Genomic DNA, 17,714 nt, shown 5'->3' on the forward strand with positions numbered 1-17,714 from the left:
TGAAATGGTAATTCCTGGAAACGACAAAAACGACAAAACCAATCATTGTCAGTTACAAAGACGTCCTTGCTGTATGGAGTGCATTTCAAATGGCACCATCTAAGACATCTGGAACATAACAGTGCATTTTGGTTATTTTTAACACTTTTGTTACACGTCATACATGGATACTTTAATTTCATTATTTATGGTTTACCGGTCATATTTACCAATGCTAGTCATGTCCTATCGCAGTCTCTCAATGTCTGCCATGTTCCTGATGGTGACTCTTCTGTCATTCATTCCTTCGGTTCTGACAAGCGCTGTGATCTTCCCGTCCTTGGTCCACACCCGTCTCACTGATGACCTGTCCTTTGCTGCCTGGACAAGCTTCCTTCGGTGTGATGTTAGATCTTGATCTTGATCTTGATCTTGATATCCTTGATGTACAAACGCCTGGTGTGGCTATCCCGTACATATAGGTCGCAATATATGCTTGAGTCGGAGGCATATCTTATTCAAACTTAATATTTTCAAGAAGGTCTTTAAATTTTTGGATTGTAGAAGCTTCTCTGACATTATCTGGGAGGTTGTTCCACTGGGGGATTGTCCTTGGGTATAGAGACTGCCGGTAGCAGCTCTTATTTGCTCTTATATGGTCGTACACAAATTTCTTGGAGGAGTGTCGTGTGGTTGGTTTTCTCTTGGTTAAATTGGAGCTTTGCAGATGTTTAATATTGCTGGGGATTAATCCTTGGGTCTCTTTATAGATGATGAGAAGGCGAGATTTGATTCTACGTCTCTCGAGGCTTTCCCATTCCAGTTGCTTCATCATATTCGTTACACTAGCTGATCTGTCATAATTGTTGCATGCAAATCTTGCAGCTCTTTTTTGGATCTTTTCGATTGCTTGTTTGTTGTTTTGTTGACTTGGGTCCCAAACTGCGTGACAGTATTCCAAGAGTGGACGTACCAGGGTGATGTAAGCTATGGCTTTGGTTTGTATGTCGCAGCTAAACAGATTCCTTCTCAGCAGACCAAGCTGGCGGTTGGCTTTGTTGATTACTTGGTTGATGTGCATGGTCCAAGACAGATCCGATGCCAATTCAACTCCAAGGTATGGGTAATGATCGACTCTACTTAGTGTGTTGTTTCCCATGGAGTAACTGAACTGAGGGGGTCTTAATTTGTGAGTGACAGTCATAACGAAGCATTTGGAAGTATTGAAGCCCATCTGCCACTTTTGTTCCCAGGCCCGAAGTGTGTCAATATCAGCTTGGAGTGAAGTTTGGTCTGAAGAGGTTTCAATCCCACGATACAAAATACAATCATCCGCGAACAGGCGTACTTTAGATGAGAGGTTACTGGGTAGATCATTAACATAGGTGAGGAACAACAGTGGCCCCATCACTGTGCCCTGTGGAACGCCTGACTTCACAGGTAAGGGACCACTGGTGATCCCTTCCAAAAGAACTCTCTGGTGGCGGTTGATTAGGAAATTCTTCAACCAAACATGGATTTTGTTTCGAATTCCGAAATATTCAAGCTTATGAAGTAGACGATGATGGGGAACTACATCAAAAGCTTTTTTAAAGTCCAATATTATTAAATCAACTTGGCCCCTATTGTCCAAAACTTTCTGTATGTCGTCGATCAAGCCTGAAAGTTGTGAATCACACGACCTGCCTTTTCGAAAGCCATGCTGCTGATCAGCTAAAATTCCAAACCTCTCAAAATGTTTCATGATATGGCCATGGATGATGTGCTCGAGTAATTTGCAAACGATCGAGGTTAAGGAGACTGGTCTGTAGCTCTGTGGTTGAGAACGATCATCTTTTTTGTAAATAGGTGTTACATTCGCGGTGCGCCAATCCTTGGGAAGATCACCGGTAGAGATGGATTTCTGGAAAATCTTTTGCAGAGCTGGGGCAATGCTACCTGCACAGGCCTTAAGAACCTTTCCTTGTATTCCATCAGGACCTGCAGCTTTATTCGGGTTGATATTCAAAAGCAGTTTACGAACTCCTTCTTCAGTTATCACAATATCATCTATATCCGGGATATTACTACCGTCTAGGTCTGGTATGTTGTCATCTTCGTCAGTGAATACTGAGCAGAAGTATTCATTAAATGCCTCTGCTTTCTCCATTGTCCCTGGGATGATATTACCACGGACTTTGAGGGGTGGAATTCCACTTACTTCTTGTCTCTTAGCCTTAATAAATTTCCAGAAAGGTTTAGGGTTTTCGGTTCTTAGGCTGGCCCCGATAACATCTCTCAAGTAGTTCTTATATGCCTTCCTGGTTCTCCTGTCAATACTTCTTCTCAGTTTTTTGAATGCTTCTTGGTCAGTGGGAGACTGTGACCTTTTCGCTTTATTGTAGAGTCTCTTCTTCTTTCTGTAGTCCCTTTTGAGTGATCTGTCTATCCATGGGTATGAGAAACGACTTGAGGTCATCTTAGAGGGGATGTGTCTTTGGATTGATGACTGAAGGGCTGTTTTAAAGTCAGTATAAAGTTCCTCCGTACTTGAAGAGGAGATGCGATCGTGAGTGAGGGATTTGTTGAAATCTTCCATGTCCCTGTTGATTTCCTCGAAGTTCGCCTTCTTGTAGATGTAAACTTTCCGCTTGGGTGGTCTGTTAACTTTGGGCTTTAACACAGCTTCTATAATCACCATATCATGGTCACTAATACCATGATCCACCTTCACAGATTCTGCAGATGCAGGGCGATTTGTGAAGCACAGGTCCAGTATATTCTCTGCTCTTGTAGGATCTTTAACAAGTTGTTGTAGGTTATTGCCATTCATAATATCTATCACTTTCCTACTCACTGTCGGGTACTGGCCACCAGGTTTGAAGACGGTTGATTCCCAATCAACGTGTGGTAGGTTGAAGTCACCAAGGATCCACACGGATGCATTCTTTGGAATTCTTGATAACGATAATTCCAACTCTTCCAAGTACTCTAAGTTTGACGATGGTGGTCTATAAAATGCACCTATGTATAAGGGTGGTATTCCTTTCACGTGGATTGAGATCCATATAATTTCCGAGTTTGTTTGGAGATGTGGTTCTTCTGACGCAAGGAAAGTATCTCTTACAGCAATGAAAACTCCACCACCTCTCTGATCAGTTGCTCTATCTCTTCTGAAAACATTGTAGCATGATGGAAAAATTTCCCCGGTAGAAATAGAGCTGTTTAACCAAGACTCAGTCCCGATTACCACATCTGGGTTCTCACAAGCCAATACTGCTTCAAAGCTCAATAATTTAGCTTTTATACTCTGACAATTCAAATTAATCATTTTCATCCGTTTTGTTAACTCAGGCTTCTGTTTGTTCCTTCTTTTATAGTTGTCCTTGGGATTGGCTCCTGCATTCTTTCTGCTAAACACTGGAGTCTTAGGTTTTGGGTTTGGGCTTGATGTTTGAACAGGTTGTCCAATGTCTAGGTCTTGCCTATCATCTGATGAAACGTTAATGGCATTACTTGGTAACTGGGTCAATGGGTCGAAACTGTTGGACAGTTCTAACTTGGTAGCGCTTAGAGAGAAAGACGACACATTTGGGTTTCCACAATTAGAACAGATCCAAGAAAAAGAAGGATGATCTGACAAATAATCATACATGTCATCACTCATTTTCAGGCATGAAGCGTGAAACCAACCCTGGCACTGTTCACATTCAACAGCTTTCTGTCCCCATTTGGCTGCTTTCTTACAAATTTCACAAGGGTACTTTGGTTTACGGGGGCCAGGATTTAGTTCAATATCACCTGACAGCAAAACATACACAAAGGCCATAAGTCTAGCCCTCTTCACACTCAACATTGTTCTTGGTGATTTTAACTTCAACAAATACAAAGAGTAATGGAACATGCTCACTTGGTTTTCTTGCTTGTATAATCTGTGTTGCGAAAAACTAAGGGCGGAAGATGGTGCCATCCAGTTGTCACGGAAGATATTTGATTGCAGATTTTCTCTGTTGACGCCACACTCATGTTCAGCTGTGCTGCTGCTGGTTCTGATAATCAGGCTGAGAATCATTACTAGGGCTGGGATCCAGAATGACTGTAAAATCGCCATAATGCAGGCTGTCGTTGTTCATAAAAAATACTCCCAAAACAAACACTTATTTAATAACCATACAAATACTTTTATTACAAAAAATGTTTAAAAACATCCCACAAGGCATAAAATCCAAGATGGCGGTCGGCACATATGTTGGTGCGTTACTTGTTGGATGCACGAAAATCTTGATTGCACTATCACACACGTGAGGTCGGTCCGTAGAGCTGTGTTGCTTGGGCTTCCACTTCAGAGCAAACGTTGGTCCAATTTGTAGGTCAAAATTTCTCGCTAATTTCTTACACATAAGGATAAAAATCCATCACAGATGGATCAGCATAGTAAAAAACACTATAATATCACCGATTAAAACACAGATGCCTCGAAGAAAATTAAAAATTTGATAGGATTTAAACTGCAATTTGCAGAGCTAAAAAATATGCGTCCGACTGTCAAGCATGCACAGCAACAGATCCTCGTGTACAAAGATGGGACTCCCTTTGAAACGGGACTTGGCGTTGAAGACGGTCTGCCGAGCGTTGTATGATCCGAACTTGACTATGATCGGTTTTGGTCCAGGTTTGTCTCCTTCAACTCCGCTTCTGGGTTTCGGTGTAATGCGATGACTTCTGGAAATGCATGTAGGGTCGAGTGAAATGTCCAGGTGGGTCTTGACGACGTCCATGATGAGGTTGTCAGTGTTTTCATCTGCTGTTTCCGGTATACCGTAGAACCGGAGGCATTCCCACCTAGAGTATTGCTCTTGCTCATCGAGTGCATTCTGAACCTTTTTGAGGTTCCCTTCCAGATATTTGAGTTGCTCATTCATCGATTTCTGTTCGGCCGTTAGTTGCTCAAGGTCCAGCGAGATTGCTTGGTACACACTTTGTGACACTTTCTCCAATATGGCGGCCGAGATCACGTCATTCAGCTTTTGGAGAACGTCGTCGCAGCACAATGCCTCCTTTATTTGAGATTGCAAGGCTTCTTTCACGTAGTCCATGGTCAATGGAAATGTCTCACTTGGCTGATCACCTGCACACCGAGGGTCTCCTTGGTTGTGACTGACCGGAGATGCTGCCCGTAGTCGGTTAGCCCATGGTCCGTCACCTTGCTTGAGCTTTCCGGCAGGTTTCTTAGCTGCCATTTTCCTTCACTTTCTCGTCGTTCATCCACAAATTTCAACGAAATGGACTTCTTCCAATGTTAATCTATCAGCTCGTCGAAAGATGAAGAAGACGATACAGTGATATATGTGATTTAACGTACTTAATTCTGTAGACTCGTGGGGCATGTGGAGAGGCGTGTGTGCACCATCTGACATTTTTTGTGACAGTTGAGATTATAATCAATGCTAAAAGCTATCTTCATTATGATTATGATCACAAGTTGAGGAAGTGATCACTAAGGTATCTACAGCCTTTTTTTTTCCTTGCCGCATAAATGTGTTTTATTTATTTTTCCTTTTTTGTATTACACCTTATATCTCAACTGTCAAAACCAGCTTCCTAAAACGTTTGAGTTTGCTCATATTGAATATGAATGTAGATAGGTATTATATGATATACGTTTATCGGCCATACTATCAATGGGGAATAGATCCACCACTCGACAATTTCTAGACGAGCCTGATCAACTGTTTGGAAACCGGTCTCTCCATCAGATGTCATTCTTGGAGATCTTAAAATCCATGTAGACCAACTTAACATGCCTGCAAGTCGCCAGTTTGTGAGCTCCATCTCAGCCGGAAGTTTCAAACAATAATCAGTAATGTTCCAAATAGTTGCACTAAACGTGTACCTTTGGGCAGACAATGGCTTTATTGTGAACTTTTTGGATAAATTGAATAAGAGACCGACACTGCGTGATAATAATGTCGGTCTTGTGGGCCTTATTTGCCTAGTGTCGAACTCATATTGGACCTCATTTGCCTATAGCATGTATAGTGTCAATGTTGTGGACCGTTTAGCTCTTCGGCATATTTATCGTGATGTCGAGCTCGTGGGCCTTGTTCTTTTAGTGTCTAGCTCGTTCCATGGGCTAATATGATTCGTGTGCTGTATGACCCATGAGCTGAATGACTCGTGGGCTGTATGACTCGTGGGTGTCGGACTCATGACGTGCATACCATGACAAGCACGAGCGAACGCCAACGTTGTGAGGGTCGCATTTCGTTGTTAAATTTCTGTAGACTAAGCCGTATGGTATGTTTAAATGCATAGAATCCCTACAGAGTAGGGTTTCTATTGGTTCTATTGCACGCACACACCATCGACAGTATTCGTGTCAACGCAGTTAAGATAGCTAGACGCATTTTCAAAAACAACACAAAAGACAACACCTACAACAATATTCAAATGATAAACGGACTTTAACATTTAATGATCTTCCAGTTTGCAACACAGCATGCCAATCTACCTACTAAAAACTAAATTGTTACATCAATACAACCGAGACAAGAGACATTTAGCCCCACGACTCCATGCTAGTTACAGCAAACTTTCTCCTTATTGCAAGGTGACTCTTTTTTTTCTGTCTCTCTCTCTCCTTTATCTCTCACTATGTATCTATCTTGGGCCTGTGTTGGTATTGTATTTTGTGTGCGTTCGATTTGAATTTCACGGATAAATTGATTTGCTGCAAATGAGACAAAAATTCAAGGTTCTCTCAGAAAAAAAAAATGGTAACGCTTTTTTTATTTATCTATTGTAGTTTCTGTCCAGTTTTATTTTTAATATTTTTGTTTTTGACAAATCAATATTATCATCCATAAGAACTTCTCTTTGAGCCACAGTTTGATGAATGATTATCATTAGACGATAGTGCAACTGTACAATTTATTTACAGTGACAAAATATCTTTGTATAATCCTTCATTTATCAAATGTTGTATTTTTCTTTTGAGTCATGTAGCACATCATTAATTTGGAAACTACATTTCTTTCCCAGGAGCCACTTATTATTATTTTTGTACAACGATAGATTTAAAGTGATTCCAACTACCATCGTTTATGTACTGGTACACTCTAATTCTATGAATAATTGTGAGAAAAGTGAGATCATGTGTTTTACTAGTTATCAGATTACATTGTAAAATTTTATACCCCACTTAGATACTAATGACAGTTTCTTTCCTTAAGATGCGAGAATGATTTGAACAAAAGCTAGCTGGAATATGTTTTTACTTGAACTGATATAATATAACCGTATTATTGCGTCTCTTTAATTAGAAGTCATGCAGCAGTAAATAACAGCTGCAGATCTCGAGTTTTTATCATCCTGCTTCATTTGAAGTGCGATTCCACACCATGCTTTTTTGAGAATTACTATAAGAGTTATAAAATCAGATAACAAGATGGTAGACATTTTACAAGATGAGGACTGAAAGACACAAAGGCAAACACGGAAATTGAAAGTTTGAACTTGTCCGTAACACTCTCATTGTTCTGTGCATAAAGGAACAGTGAAAAAAATGCTCTAACATTAAAAAATTGAAGATTTTTTTTAAGTAAAAAAAAATGAAACTATGACATCATTACCTCAACGAATGTGTATATTTGGGTAGTTACCCTATCACTGTTTTTAGAAAACCCATAAAAGAACCACGTAATCCTTTTACGTTATCTCAGATTTGTTTAAACCCTCCTCCATTACTGATGTTTTATTGATTTTGCTTTATCTATTGCAACTGAATTTAACATTTTGTGAAATAGCACTGTTGGCTTGAATGGACTCTTTGTTTAAGTTAGTACTTTCGAATAGATAAAGAAACAAAAACAGGCCTTCATTGAAATCACACCAAAACACTGGTAAATGCCACTGAAGCAAGCTGGTTGCTTGATAATGCAGTTACTTCGTACAACGCCTAGTCGAATGGGCACATAAGTTTCAACCAAATGTTATTTGTCCACAAATGTAATAAATATAACATACTCCGCCTGAACATTAGGATTCATCATTTAGATATACTACCAATGATTTAGTTTTTTCATGAAATAAAGACATTCAAGAAATTCATCGTTCCCGAATCATTTTGAATGGATGAATTAGATTTCCATGTTATTTCTTGGCTTTGAAGAACAATAACTGACCTTATCGGGCCGACATCTTATTCTCGTCTGGCATTTTTAAGAGCAAATTCTATTCTGTGAATGTCGCTTTACTAATAGTTTTCAGAGAAAACTGGAACGTGTAAGTTTCTTTGCAGTGGGACTGGTTATTTCACAATCACGGCCAACTTATTGCTGAATTCAATTACAAAGTAACAGCAAATACGAGAAAGAAAACAAACGAATGCTTTTAAAGGTACAAAGTCTTGAAAGCGTTCTTCTTCTTTATGTGGTCAGTGCCAGGGCTCTTGTTACCAACGTCTATGGGCCTTCTTCTCCATAATTCTGTTTCTTTCAAATCGGGATTTTATTTCCATTTCGCATCCTGAACATCGCTCTCGTTACTGAGAAAGCATCTATAGACATGCTTGCTCCAGAACGTCATATACGTGTGGGATTTCTTCACTCAGTCTACAGGGAGATTCTGGTAGCATGGCGGATGCGTCTTCTTGGAGCTCTTCATCTGTGTCGGGTGTTACGAAGATCTGCTTCTGGTAGGCATGATGTTGCTTCTGGTACTCACACGGGTAAGCTTCGATGGCGAGATTCTGAGAGACCGGACTGTCACTGATTTGCAATGATATTCCGCCATCACTTGGGTTCGAAGTGCTTGCTCTTTGTTCTGTATCACTGGGTCGTTCCGTACTCGCCTGTAAACCAGAGATGACTTCCGTTATTTGTGGAGTGAACGTAGCAGATGCGGAATTAGTTCGCCAGACAGGAGTATGGCCTTCCGTACGTCGTCCGTTGCATCTGAAAGCGAAGTATCTGGAATGATTAATATGAATATTATAGTAATCATTATCACTGAAACTGTTTGCGATGAACATGTTGAATGACAGTAATTAACCTGACATTGAAATTATCAGATATATTAGTTCAGTTTGTTAGATAGCAACAACCACTATGCAGCTTTAATTTCTGCCCACAAGCAATAAATGAAACAATAGGCTTATAATTTTGAATATTAAAAATGTAACGTTTATGGTAGATGAAAGACAATAGATCATGGTCTCATCAAACAAACAAACGGGATAATGTATTTACATCATTTGAAGAGGAATGCTAACTCTGCCTACTTCGATGAAGCATGCAGAAAACCGGAGGCAACCTTTGAGGTTGATTAAAAAAGAAAGGAAAATCAGTAGTTACTTTCGATCTCCAAACCAAAGGTAAGTACCTTCTGACAATGCAATACGTTGCAATCAGGTAAATACCGAGAGTTAGGATACTTCCAACCGCTGCAGAGAATACTGCATGTAACACGCAGTCGCAAAGCTCTGTTGAGAGTGAAAACGAAAACAACTGATTGGAGATGTAATAAGGAAAGATAGAATGAGAGAGGGAGATAATGTGTAGATATAAGATAGACGAAGGGACTGTTAGTTACATATAGGTATATAGTACATATATTATACAGAGAGAGAGAGAGAGGGGGGGGGGGGAATGCTCTTGGACTTGACAATTTCTCAAAATATTTTCTTTCGAACAGATGGCTGTGAATCGTATGACATTTTTTTAATCAAAATAAATTGAATCCCATTTCCACTGCTCAATTTTTTTCACTTAAATTGCTGACATTACTGACAGTTTTCCTTTGTTTTCGAAAAAAATTAATAGACAGTTGGTGGATGTAACAGCTTATTTCGTTCCGCATTTCGCGATTACTTTCTTTTTTTTCACTCTCTTATTGTTGGTGCTGTTGTTGCTATTTCTCGCGTTTTTATTACCATCATCTCTCTCACTACATAACAGCTCCTGGGCCCAAGGAAAAAAGGTTGATACGGATAGCAACTCTTGCTGGAATGGCAATTGTCATGGTATAATCAAGAGTCCAGCTTCCTGATTGGCTGTTGCTATTTGGAAGTTGCTATTCCAGCAAGAGTTGCCATCCTAACATCTTTTATGAAATGCACACTGGTGTCGTCATTGTTGATTTAGTGTGTTTAACGAGGTTGAAAAATCTAGACCTGATCATTGAACCGCACATACTATTATCAATCAATGTTCATTAATGTGAGATATCATGCTTTCATCAGTATTTTGGAGTAATATCCATAACTGAAACGTGATTTCAGAAGGTACAGTCAAGAAGTATCTACAAATTTCAATTTTCAAACTATCAACACTTTGATTCTTTGATAAACAGTGGGAGAAAATGCTTGGTGTCATCATTAGTGTAACAAACAAAAACAAACACGTTATTAATCAAATAGATAAACAAACACTTTGAAATATTTTTGACTGTGTTTTTGCAATCCCGCATTAAAGATCTGCCAAAAGCTGAAAGGTGTTTTATCAGAATCATAGCTACACAAAACAAGGCTGTTGCGGGAAACAGAGAGAAAATGTTTTAACATGTGTACACGTAGTGAGATCACCAGCACAGTATAATAAACACTCCGAAAGAACAAAGGACTTGAAGAGAAAATACGGGAAACCTTCAATGTGTTCGAAAGGAAAGGCGTAACATTGCTTTGGGGACAGTTTAACAGGTTTGAAAAAAATATTTTGTGTTTGTATCATGACTACAAAAATCATAATTATAGCCATCGGGAGACAGTTTATTAATGCTCTCTATTATATTTGATTACTCGCATTTCCGTTCTCAAGGGATCAGTTACATACATATATATATATATATATATATATATATATATATATATATATATTTATAATGTATAATATATATGATATTAATCATAAAATCTTAACCTAAAACCTTCTTGGGTGTGTTAGAGGCCACTCGTCAAGACTGTCAGAGAACGATCGAAATAACATTTATTTAAGGCTCTATCAAGATTGAGTGTTGTTGGCTTGTCAATAAAACTCTCTTCATATTCATCAATTTACTCCAACAAGGTGATGAAAGCGTTTTGAGGAAAAGGGACGTGGGTAGAAAGTACGTTAGCCAAGAAACGTTCTACCATTTCAAAACAGAAACACGGTTTTGCCAAGGCAGAAATACTATGATCGTTCGTATGACCCATATTGTGTTTCGAAAGAAGAAAATATATGTCAACGTCGAAGTAAGCAGAATCCATTTGATCACATATTCATGCACACTATGCACATTTTTCTACCTTCCTCCTTCTTCACACCTAACTAACATTCATTACCGTTCCTCAATTTGGAGAAGTTCCCTTCTATCATGTCTATACTCATGGTTGGACATCCGGGTATTTAGCGGCGGCTTGGATGAACGTTTTTTTTGTTTTGTTTTGTTTTGTTTTTTCTTTTTAAGGACAGAATTATCTACTTTTCTGCCATGCTTGACTTTGAAATTCCATGAAGCTGTCAAATATGATCCATCTTATCATTTCTGATAGCCACGAGAAAATTAAATGTTGACAAATTATGGTAATGAGTGGTAGATCGAGGATTCTGATTATTATGGCGTCTGTGTCATCGCGTAGCTTCTTAGACTGTGTGCTTAAAAGTGCATGCACAGCATGTATAGTGTTTTAAACTACGGCTCTGCACATACAAGCGAGCTGTTAATTTTTACTCCAGCTACACCGGAAGTGGCATATACCCAACCATCTCGTTTGTATTACCTGTACAATGTATTGTGCTCTGCAGTGCATTTCTAGTGACAAAGTAGATATTTGTACTTGTAAGCAATTTACTAATGGATGCTTGTATAAAGCAAGCATCCACAGGACTGTCGGCTCTAAGATCCCTCTATTAATCGAATAGCAAATGGGGATAACATTCCTTGAGGAGGAGCAAAATCGCCAAGACCAGGGAATTCGAACCAGGGACTTTGTGACTGACAGGCCATGTTCATTTATCCGCTGAGCCAACACAGCTTATCAGGGAGCCGTCCCTCTGTTGGAGACCACCCCCCCCCCCCCAAAAAAAAAAAAATACAAACACTTACCAATCGGCTGACTAGAAGCATTGGTCGTCGATGTGAAATTTGAGGAAGAGACTGCCAAATGTTACAGAGAAGATAAATAATATTAAATGTTAATCATCTTTGTAATGATTAAGCTAATTCACAGAATATTATCGCATATTTATTATCTTTGTAATATATGACTTTAATCCACAAAACATTTTTATGACTTGAAAAGTTTCGAAGGATTTTAGGCGTGGTGTAAATTTAGAAATCAATCGAAACCAAAAAGGTAAGAGGACCGTAAATGAACAAAACAGCATGTTACAGTACACAATAATTATTGATGGTTGTGATTCATGCAGAAATTGGCAACGTGTGTACTTGCCGATATAAATCAAAGCTTCGTGAAAATGAATAGCAAGCTTCAAAAGCTATCAAAATAATAATAATAACTATAGTACATTATAATAGGCTTAATCACTGATCTTTATTCTTAAGGGGGTATTTCCCACCATAATGATATCGGAGCTTCTTTGAAGTGCCGGGGGGGGGGGGGGGTTCAGTATCGCACATCCGGCTTTAATAGGGATTTTGCTATGTCTCAATATATATAATTATGTATGTATATATATATATATATATATATATATATATATATATATATAATATAGTGTGATGATGCTGATACTCGTACGGTACGCCGTATAACCGTTTAACTGTAAATGAATATACAGGTAATTATGTTACTTAGTTTATTTATGATGTATGTTTTATATTTATTGTATGATATGTTTGTATGCAACATATACTCACTTTATATTCATTTACTGTTATACATTGTTGAATGTGTTGCAAATTGCCAAAAATGTTGCCAAGTATGCTATGAAGCTATTAACTCATGCTGAGCTTGTATTTAATATATTGTGTTCATGACTTCAGATTTGCTATGCTCAAAAAAACATATATTTCATATCATAAACAGATAATAAAGATGAGGAAGACCAAGGTCGAAAGCTTCGCAACAGCCGGCTTCATGCGACATCTTTTGTCATCTACATTGTCTCGACTATATATATATAATATATAATATATAATATATAATACATATATATATATATATATATATATATATATATATATATAGTGAGGTTTCCGAGAAATTTACTTCTTACGAAGGAATTTTTGTCACAAATGATGCCGTATTATTTAGTGTTCGGTAATGATGAAAGAATATTTTCTTGTTACTAACTTGATACTGAATTCCAGCAAAATAGGTTTTAATCGAATACTGCGAATCAAACATGTTTGAATCTATTGACTTTTGTCAATATTGTACGTTCACAGGGATACAGACTCTCAAATCATTGGAACAGGGAAGTAAATGCATTTTGTGCAAGACAAGAAAATAATTACAACCTACCCAACTTCAAATAAAAAATACAACGATACACTATACAGGGTATTGTGACCCAGAACGTAAAATTGTCTACAAAATGATACTGAGCAATGTGCTTGGTGCTTCTGCGTCCTCTTTTCAATGTAAAAAACAATCCATAAAGAACACATCGATATTCAATAGCATGGAATACTGCCTTCCTGTCATAGACTAGTGGAATATTTATGCCAGTATTATATGTTGTGACATATAATACTGGCATAGATAAATATTTTTGTGTTGTTGTCTTCGTTTATACTAATTCTGGACTTTTGCCACAAATTTAACCCGGTGAAGTGGTCCCGAGGCGGGCCACCAAATGTGCCCTTTTTTGAAATTTGGTGGCCCGACTTTCATTTTTGGTGGCCCCGGGCCGCCGGGCCACCGTTAGTGTTGAGCCCTGTAAGTTATAATGAATATGACCATACGGAGATAACAGACATTGTGATGCGAATAACAAACCTGATTGAATTTATTTATTTTCTCAGAGTTGCAAAAATCTCTTGCAGTCAAAACAAAAGTATAGTTAAAGAATCTTTTCTGCTTTTTTTTTTGTTAGTACAAACCCACTCTCTTTGTAAAATTTAATTTCGTAATTTAATATACATGTTATGGCACACTTCCTTAATGAAATTTATGATTATTCATGGGTGTTTCTTTAACATGTTTGATACTCACAAAACAAAAAGTACATCTACAGGCGACTTTGATAGCAAAACCACTGTTTCCGGCTTTTACTCAATGTATCCAAGAGCAAGTAAACCAATACAATTACCAAACTCTCCTTCTGGTCAAGACTCACCTATGTAGGCCACTACCTTCCCCCATCCTCCGCACCAACGCTCGTTATCCCCTGGACAAGGTATCTTGCAGCTGTATGTTCGATTCAGCACTTGACTACTAGTATAGTAAAAACAGTTAAAGCCATATCCACACGTACAAACCGTCCCGTTTGAGATTCCTGCAAAAGGATATCCGCTTTCTCGGCAAAACGCCGTGCAGTTATCGACAGTTATCGATAGGTTCGCCAAGTTGAACTGGATTCTGTAATCGTTCCGCACGCATTTCTCAGGGAAACAACCGATGTAGTAACTATCTGCGAGTTTTAAAAGATATTGCGTAAGCAATTATCGCATCATTTTCATGTCGTTTCACGAGAAGATAATTATATTGATGTGTTCGAGAAAGAAACAGCGTCAATACTGCAGGTATACTATAACGACAGTTTTATTCTTCCTGAGACAAGGCCTTGACTTGTCTCTGTCTGCTGACTCTTCTACAATTTTGCGTGACATTCACGTTAACATCAATCACAATATGTTTATATATTGAGATATATCTATGAGAGCACTTTGGAAAAGTATGAAAATCTAATTCAATTCAATTATTCAATTCAATTCAATTCGTTTATTTCCATTTCAATCACAATAAAAACAACATGAAGCATTCGGTATTACAGATGAACATAAAAAACAATGACATGTAAAAGAAACCACAACAACAACATCAGAATTACAGTCATGAATTGTTCCAAATTACACAAGGCAACAAGTAAAATGGAAAATGGTGTACACATAAAAAGCCAATAAGACCTGTAGGCGCGCATACACCGTTGTTACAAATCATGTAGAATTGGAATCAAAGTTGTTTTCACAGATCATAAATCAGTTTTATACAGAAGATACACAAAAAAAATCAGACAAAAAACAAAAACAAAAAACGAAATGAACATAGAAAGAATTGTTAGATACATCAATGCAATCTTAATAAAAAGATAAAAGATGTATTTTATACTGCTTCTCAAATAAATTATTATGTTGCTTATTATAATTATCTGGGTTAATTGCATTCCAAAAAACTGGTCCTGTATGACGAAGAGTTTGTTTTAATTTCGTACTAGGACATTTCCATTGATGAACTTTATTGCCGCTCCGTGTGTTATGAGTGTGTATATTTGAATCTAATGTGAACATATTCATGATGTAAGGAGAGAGTGTATCTGTGTGGAAGCGTTGCATCAAAGAAAAAGAAGTGTATGCGTGAGGCAATGCTATCACTGAAATCTAACAAAAAATAAGTTTGTTATTCGATGGAAAAATACTCACTTGAGGAACATGTGGGAAGAGAGGGATCGTCACCGCAGCTTGACAATGGAGATACTCTTCCAACGTTGAAAATATATATGATCATAAATACACTCGTTGCAAGGAAACATATTTTTGCCATAGTACATTCAAATGTTAAAGGTAAGGGCGGTGTTGCAAGATATCAGGAGGGCAACGCTCCAAGTTAAACTCCTCGTACCCCACATGCGAGATATAGTGATGTTATATAGCAGCGGCAGAACGATGAAAATTTCAGTCCGTGCCCTGGCGTTGTGATGGACAGGTGACAAAGAATCGATTAATGTGCTACACACCTACCAGGGCTTAAACAAAAGGAAGTGATCGTGTGAAGAACAGATGTATCTATTCATTATCGATAGTCATGATGCTTTCTCGAAAGAGATTTCACATAACATGAAAAGATGCAAGATTGGTTAAAGTTCCTAGTGGCAGTTTTGAGTGTCATCCGCGTAGTTGCTTCTTTTGTCTTCTTTTGTCAGAACGCATACAACATAAGTGCAAACATACATGCGCACAATTATTTTTGGCCGTACTGAATTAGCATAATTAGTATAGCTGTACTTTTGAGTACTATAGTGCTGTGATGTGAATGTTATTGTAAAGGGACTTTGGAAATATTTACCACCACATGGAATCTGTCTACAGCGACCACCCGCCTATAACGACCATTTTTGTTTCATGTAGGCCTACATTAGAATTAATGGTAGTGGAAACCCTAACAATGAAATCCTTCGCTACCGTTCTTTTATCGAAAGGTAAAAATAAACTAATTCTGTACGTACTGTCTGTACGTAATTCCTAACGACTACAACACTTTTTTTTTTTTGCTCAAATAAATATATTGCAGGCTCGAATCGAGTACACAAGTACCGTATTTTCACCTTGATTGGGGATCCATATGACCCGGAATTATTCCTTGTCGATCTGAAGGGTCAAGTCCCCACTACGGAACACAAGGGGAATTACTTTCGGGACTCAAAAGACATCATCGCATAATGTTGGCACACTGCCGTCAGACAGTAATCATTACTTTATTTAATCTTGAATGGTTATAGTCATGCTAACAATGTCGTTTTATCCTATATTTGTTCATTTGTTATTCATTCACGTTATTCACGTGTGTACGTTTGATTGCATCGATATATTTATGTATTAATTATCTTATTCGCTCATTCACGATTTTCACCTACCGTAGCAATGAGAAAGAATAAATGATGTATTTATTCTTTCTCATTTATTTAGCTATCAAGTAAAGCGAACGTTGTAAGGATGGCCCAAACAGCATAAGCTGTTTCTATTAAGATCCTATAGAAGGCCCTGCTACACACGCACACAAACACACACACACACACAAACACACACATACAGAATTAACACACTTGAATATTGTGAATAAAAACCTGGCGTATGGCGTATTCGAGATTCCTTCTTCTTATAACATTCGAAGTCCAACACGTGTAAAATACCTATCTGGGTGTGTGTATATATATATATGTGTATATATATATATATATATATATATATATATATAGAAACAACCTTTGCGCAGTGACTCTTCACATTGGAATTGTCCATTGAACGCACGAGCAAATTACACACGTTGGGTTGAAAGTATACCATGGAAAAAACATGTTTTTGCGGGGTTTTTGTGAACACTTTCATCTTTCCGAAGCTCTTACCGTTGTTTGTTTGTTTGTTTGTGTTTGTGTGTTTGTGTGTTTGTGTGTTTGTGAGTGTGTAAGTGTTTCTCCTTGTTTGCCATAATCTTTCCATGTCTTCACGATTAGAAAACAGATAATCTGGTAGCGCGTATAGGTCCTCATAGCTGACATATTTCAAACAGGAAACATCGTTAGATAGTCCATTAAAAGTATTATAACGTGTAGTGAGAATGCGTGTGTGAAAGCTGCATGAGAAAGCTTCCGTTTTGGTCTTTCTTTTGTTATGTGGGTCTCTCAGTCTATTATCCCAACGCATGCCAACACATTGTTACTTTGCACGCACACACAACTGACTGTACTCTTATAAATGCAAGTAAGAGGGGAAGACACACTTTCAAAAGCAATGACAACACTACAACACTATTCAAGAGATAAGAACAACGGTTGTGATCTTCCAATTCGCTATGTAATTGTATGGTGCCAATTCAA

The 17,714-nt window shown here is 38.0% G+C and overlaps 1 protein-coding gene across 1 annotated transcript; it reads right to left on the minus strand.

Moving 5' to 3' along the window:
• Nucleotides 1-225: 225 nt before the first annotated feature.
• LOC140233972 (uncharacterized) lies at nt 226-5,198 on the minus strand. The gene is made up of 2 exons (XM_072314060.1): nt 4,502-5,198; nt 226-392 (listed from the first exon to the last, which is right to left on the minus strand). Exons 1-2 carry the CDS (start codon nt 5,196-5,198, stop codon nt 226-228), a joined length of 864 nt encoding a protein of 287 aa, XP_072170161.1.
• Between the last annotated feature and the right edge of the window lie 12,516 nt (nt 5,199-17,714).

This window comes from Diadema setosum, chromosome 10 (assembly GCF_964275005.1).
Source record: "Diadema setosum chromosome 10, eeDiaSeto1, whole genome shotgun sequence".
In the NCBI taxonomy this organism is placed as follows: Eukaryota; Metazoa; Echinodermata; class Echinoidea; order Diadematoida; family Diadematidae; genus Diadema; species Diadema setosum.

What these genes read in the sequence shown, in the direction of transcription:
- LOC140233972 (XM_072314060.1), bottom strand. Translation starts at nt 5,198, where the DNA reads ATGGCAGCTAAGAAACCTGCCGGAAAGCTCAAGCAAGGTGACGGACCA. An exon ending in GTTGCTGTGCATGCTTGACA is followed by an intron (nt 393 to 4,501) that starts GTCGGACGCATA and finishes ATCAAGATCAAG; the next exon opens with ATCTAACATCACACCGAAGG.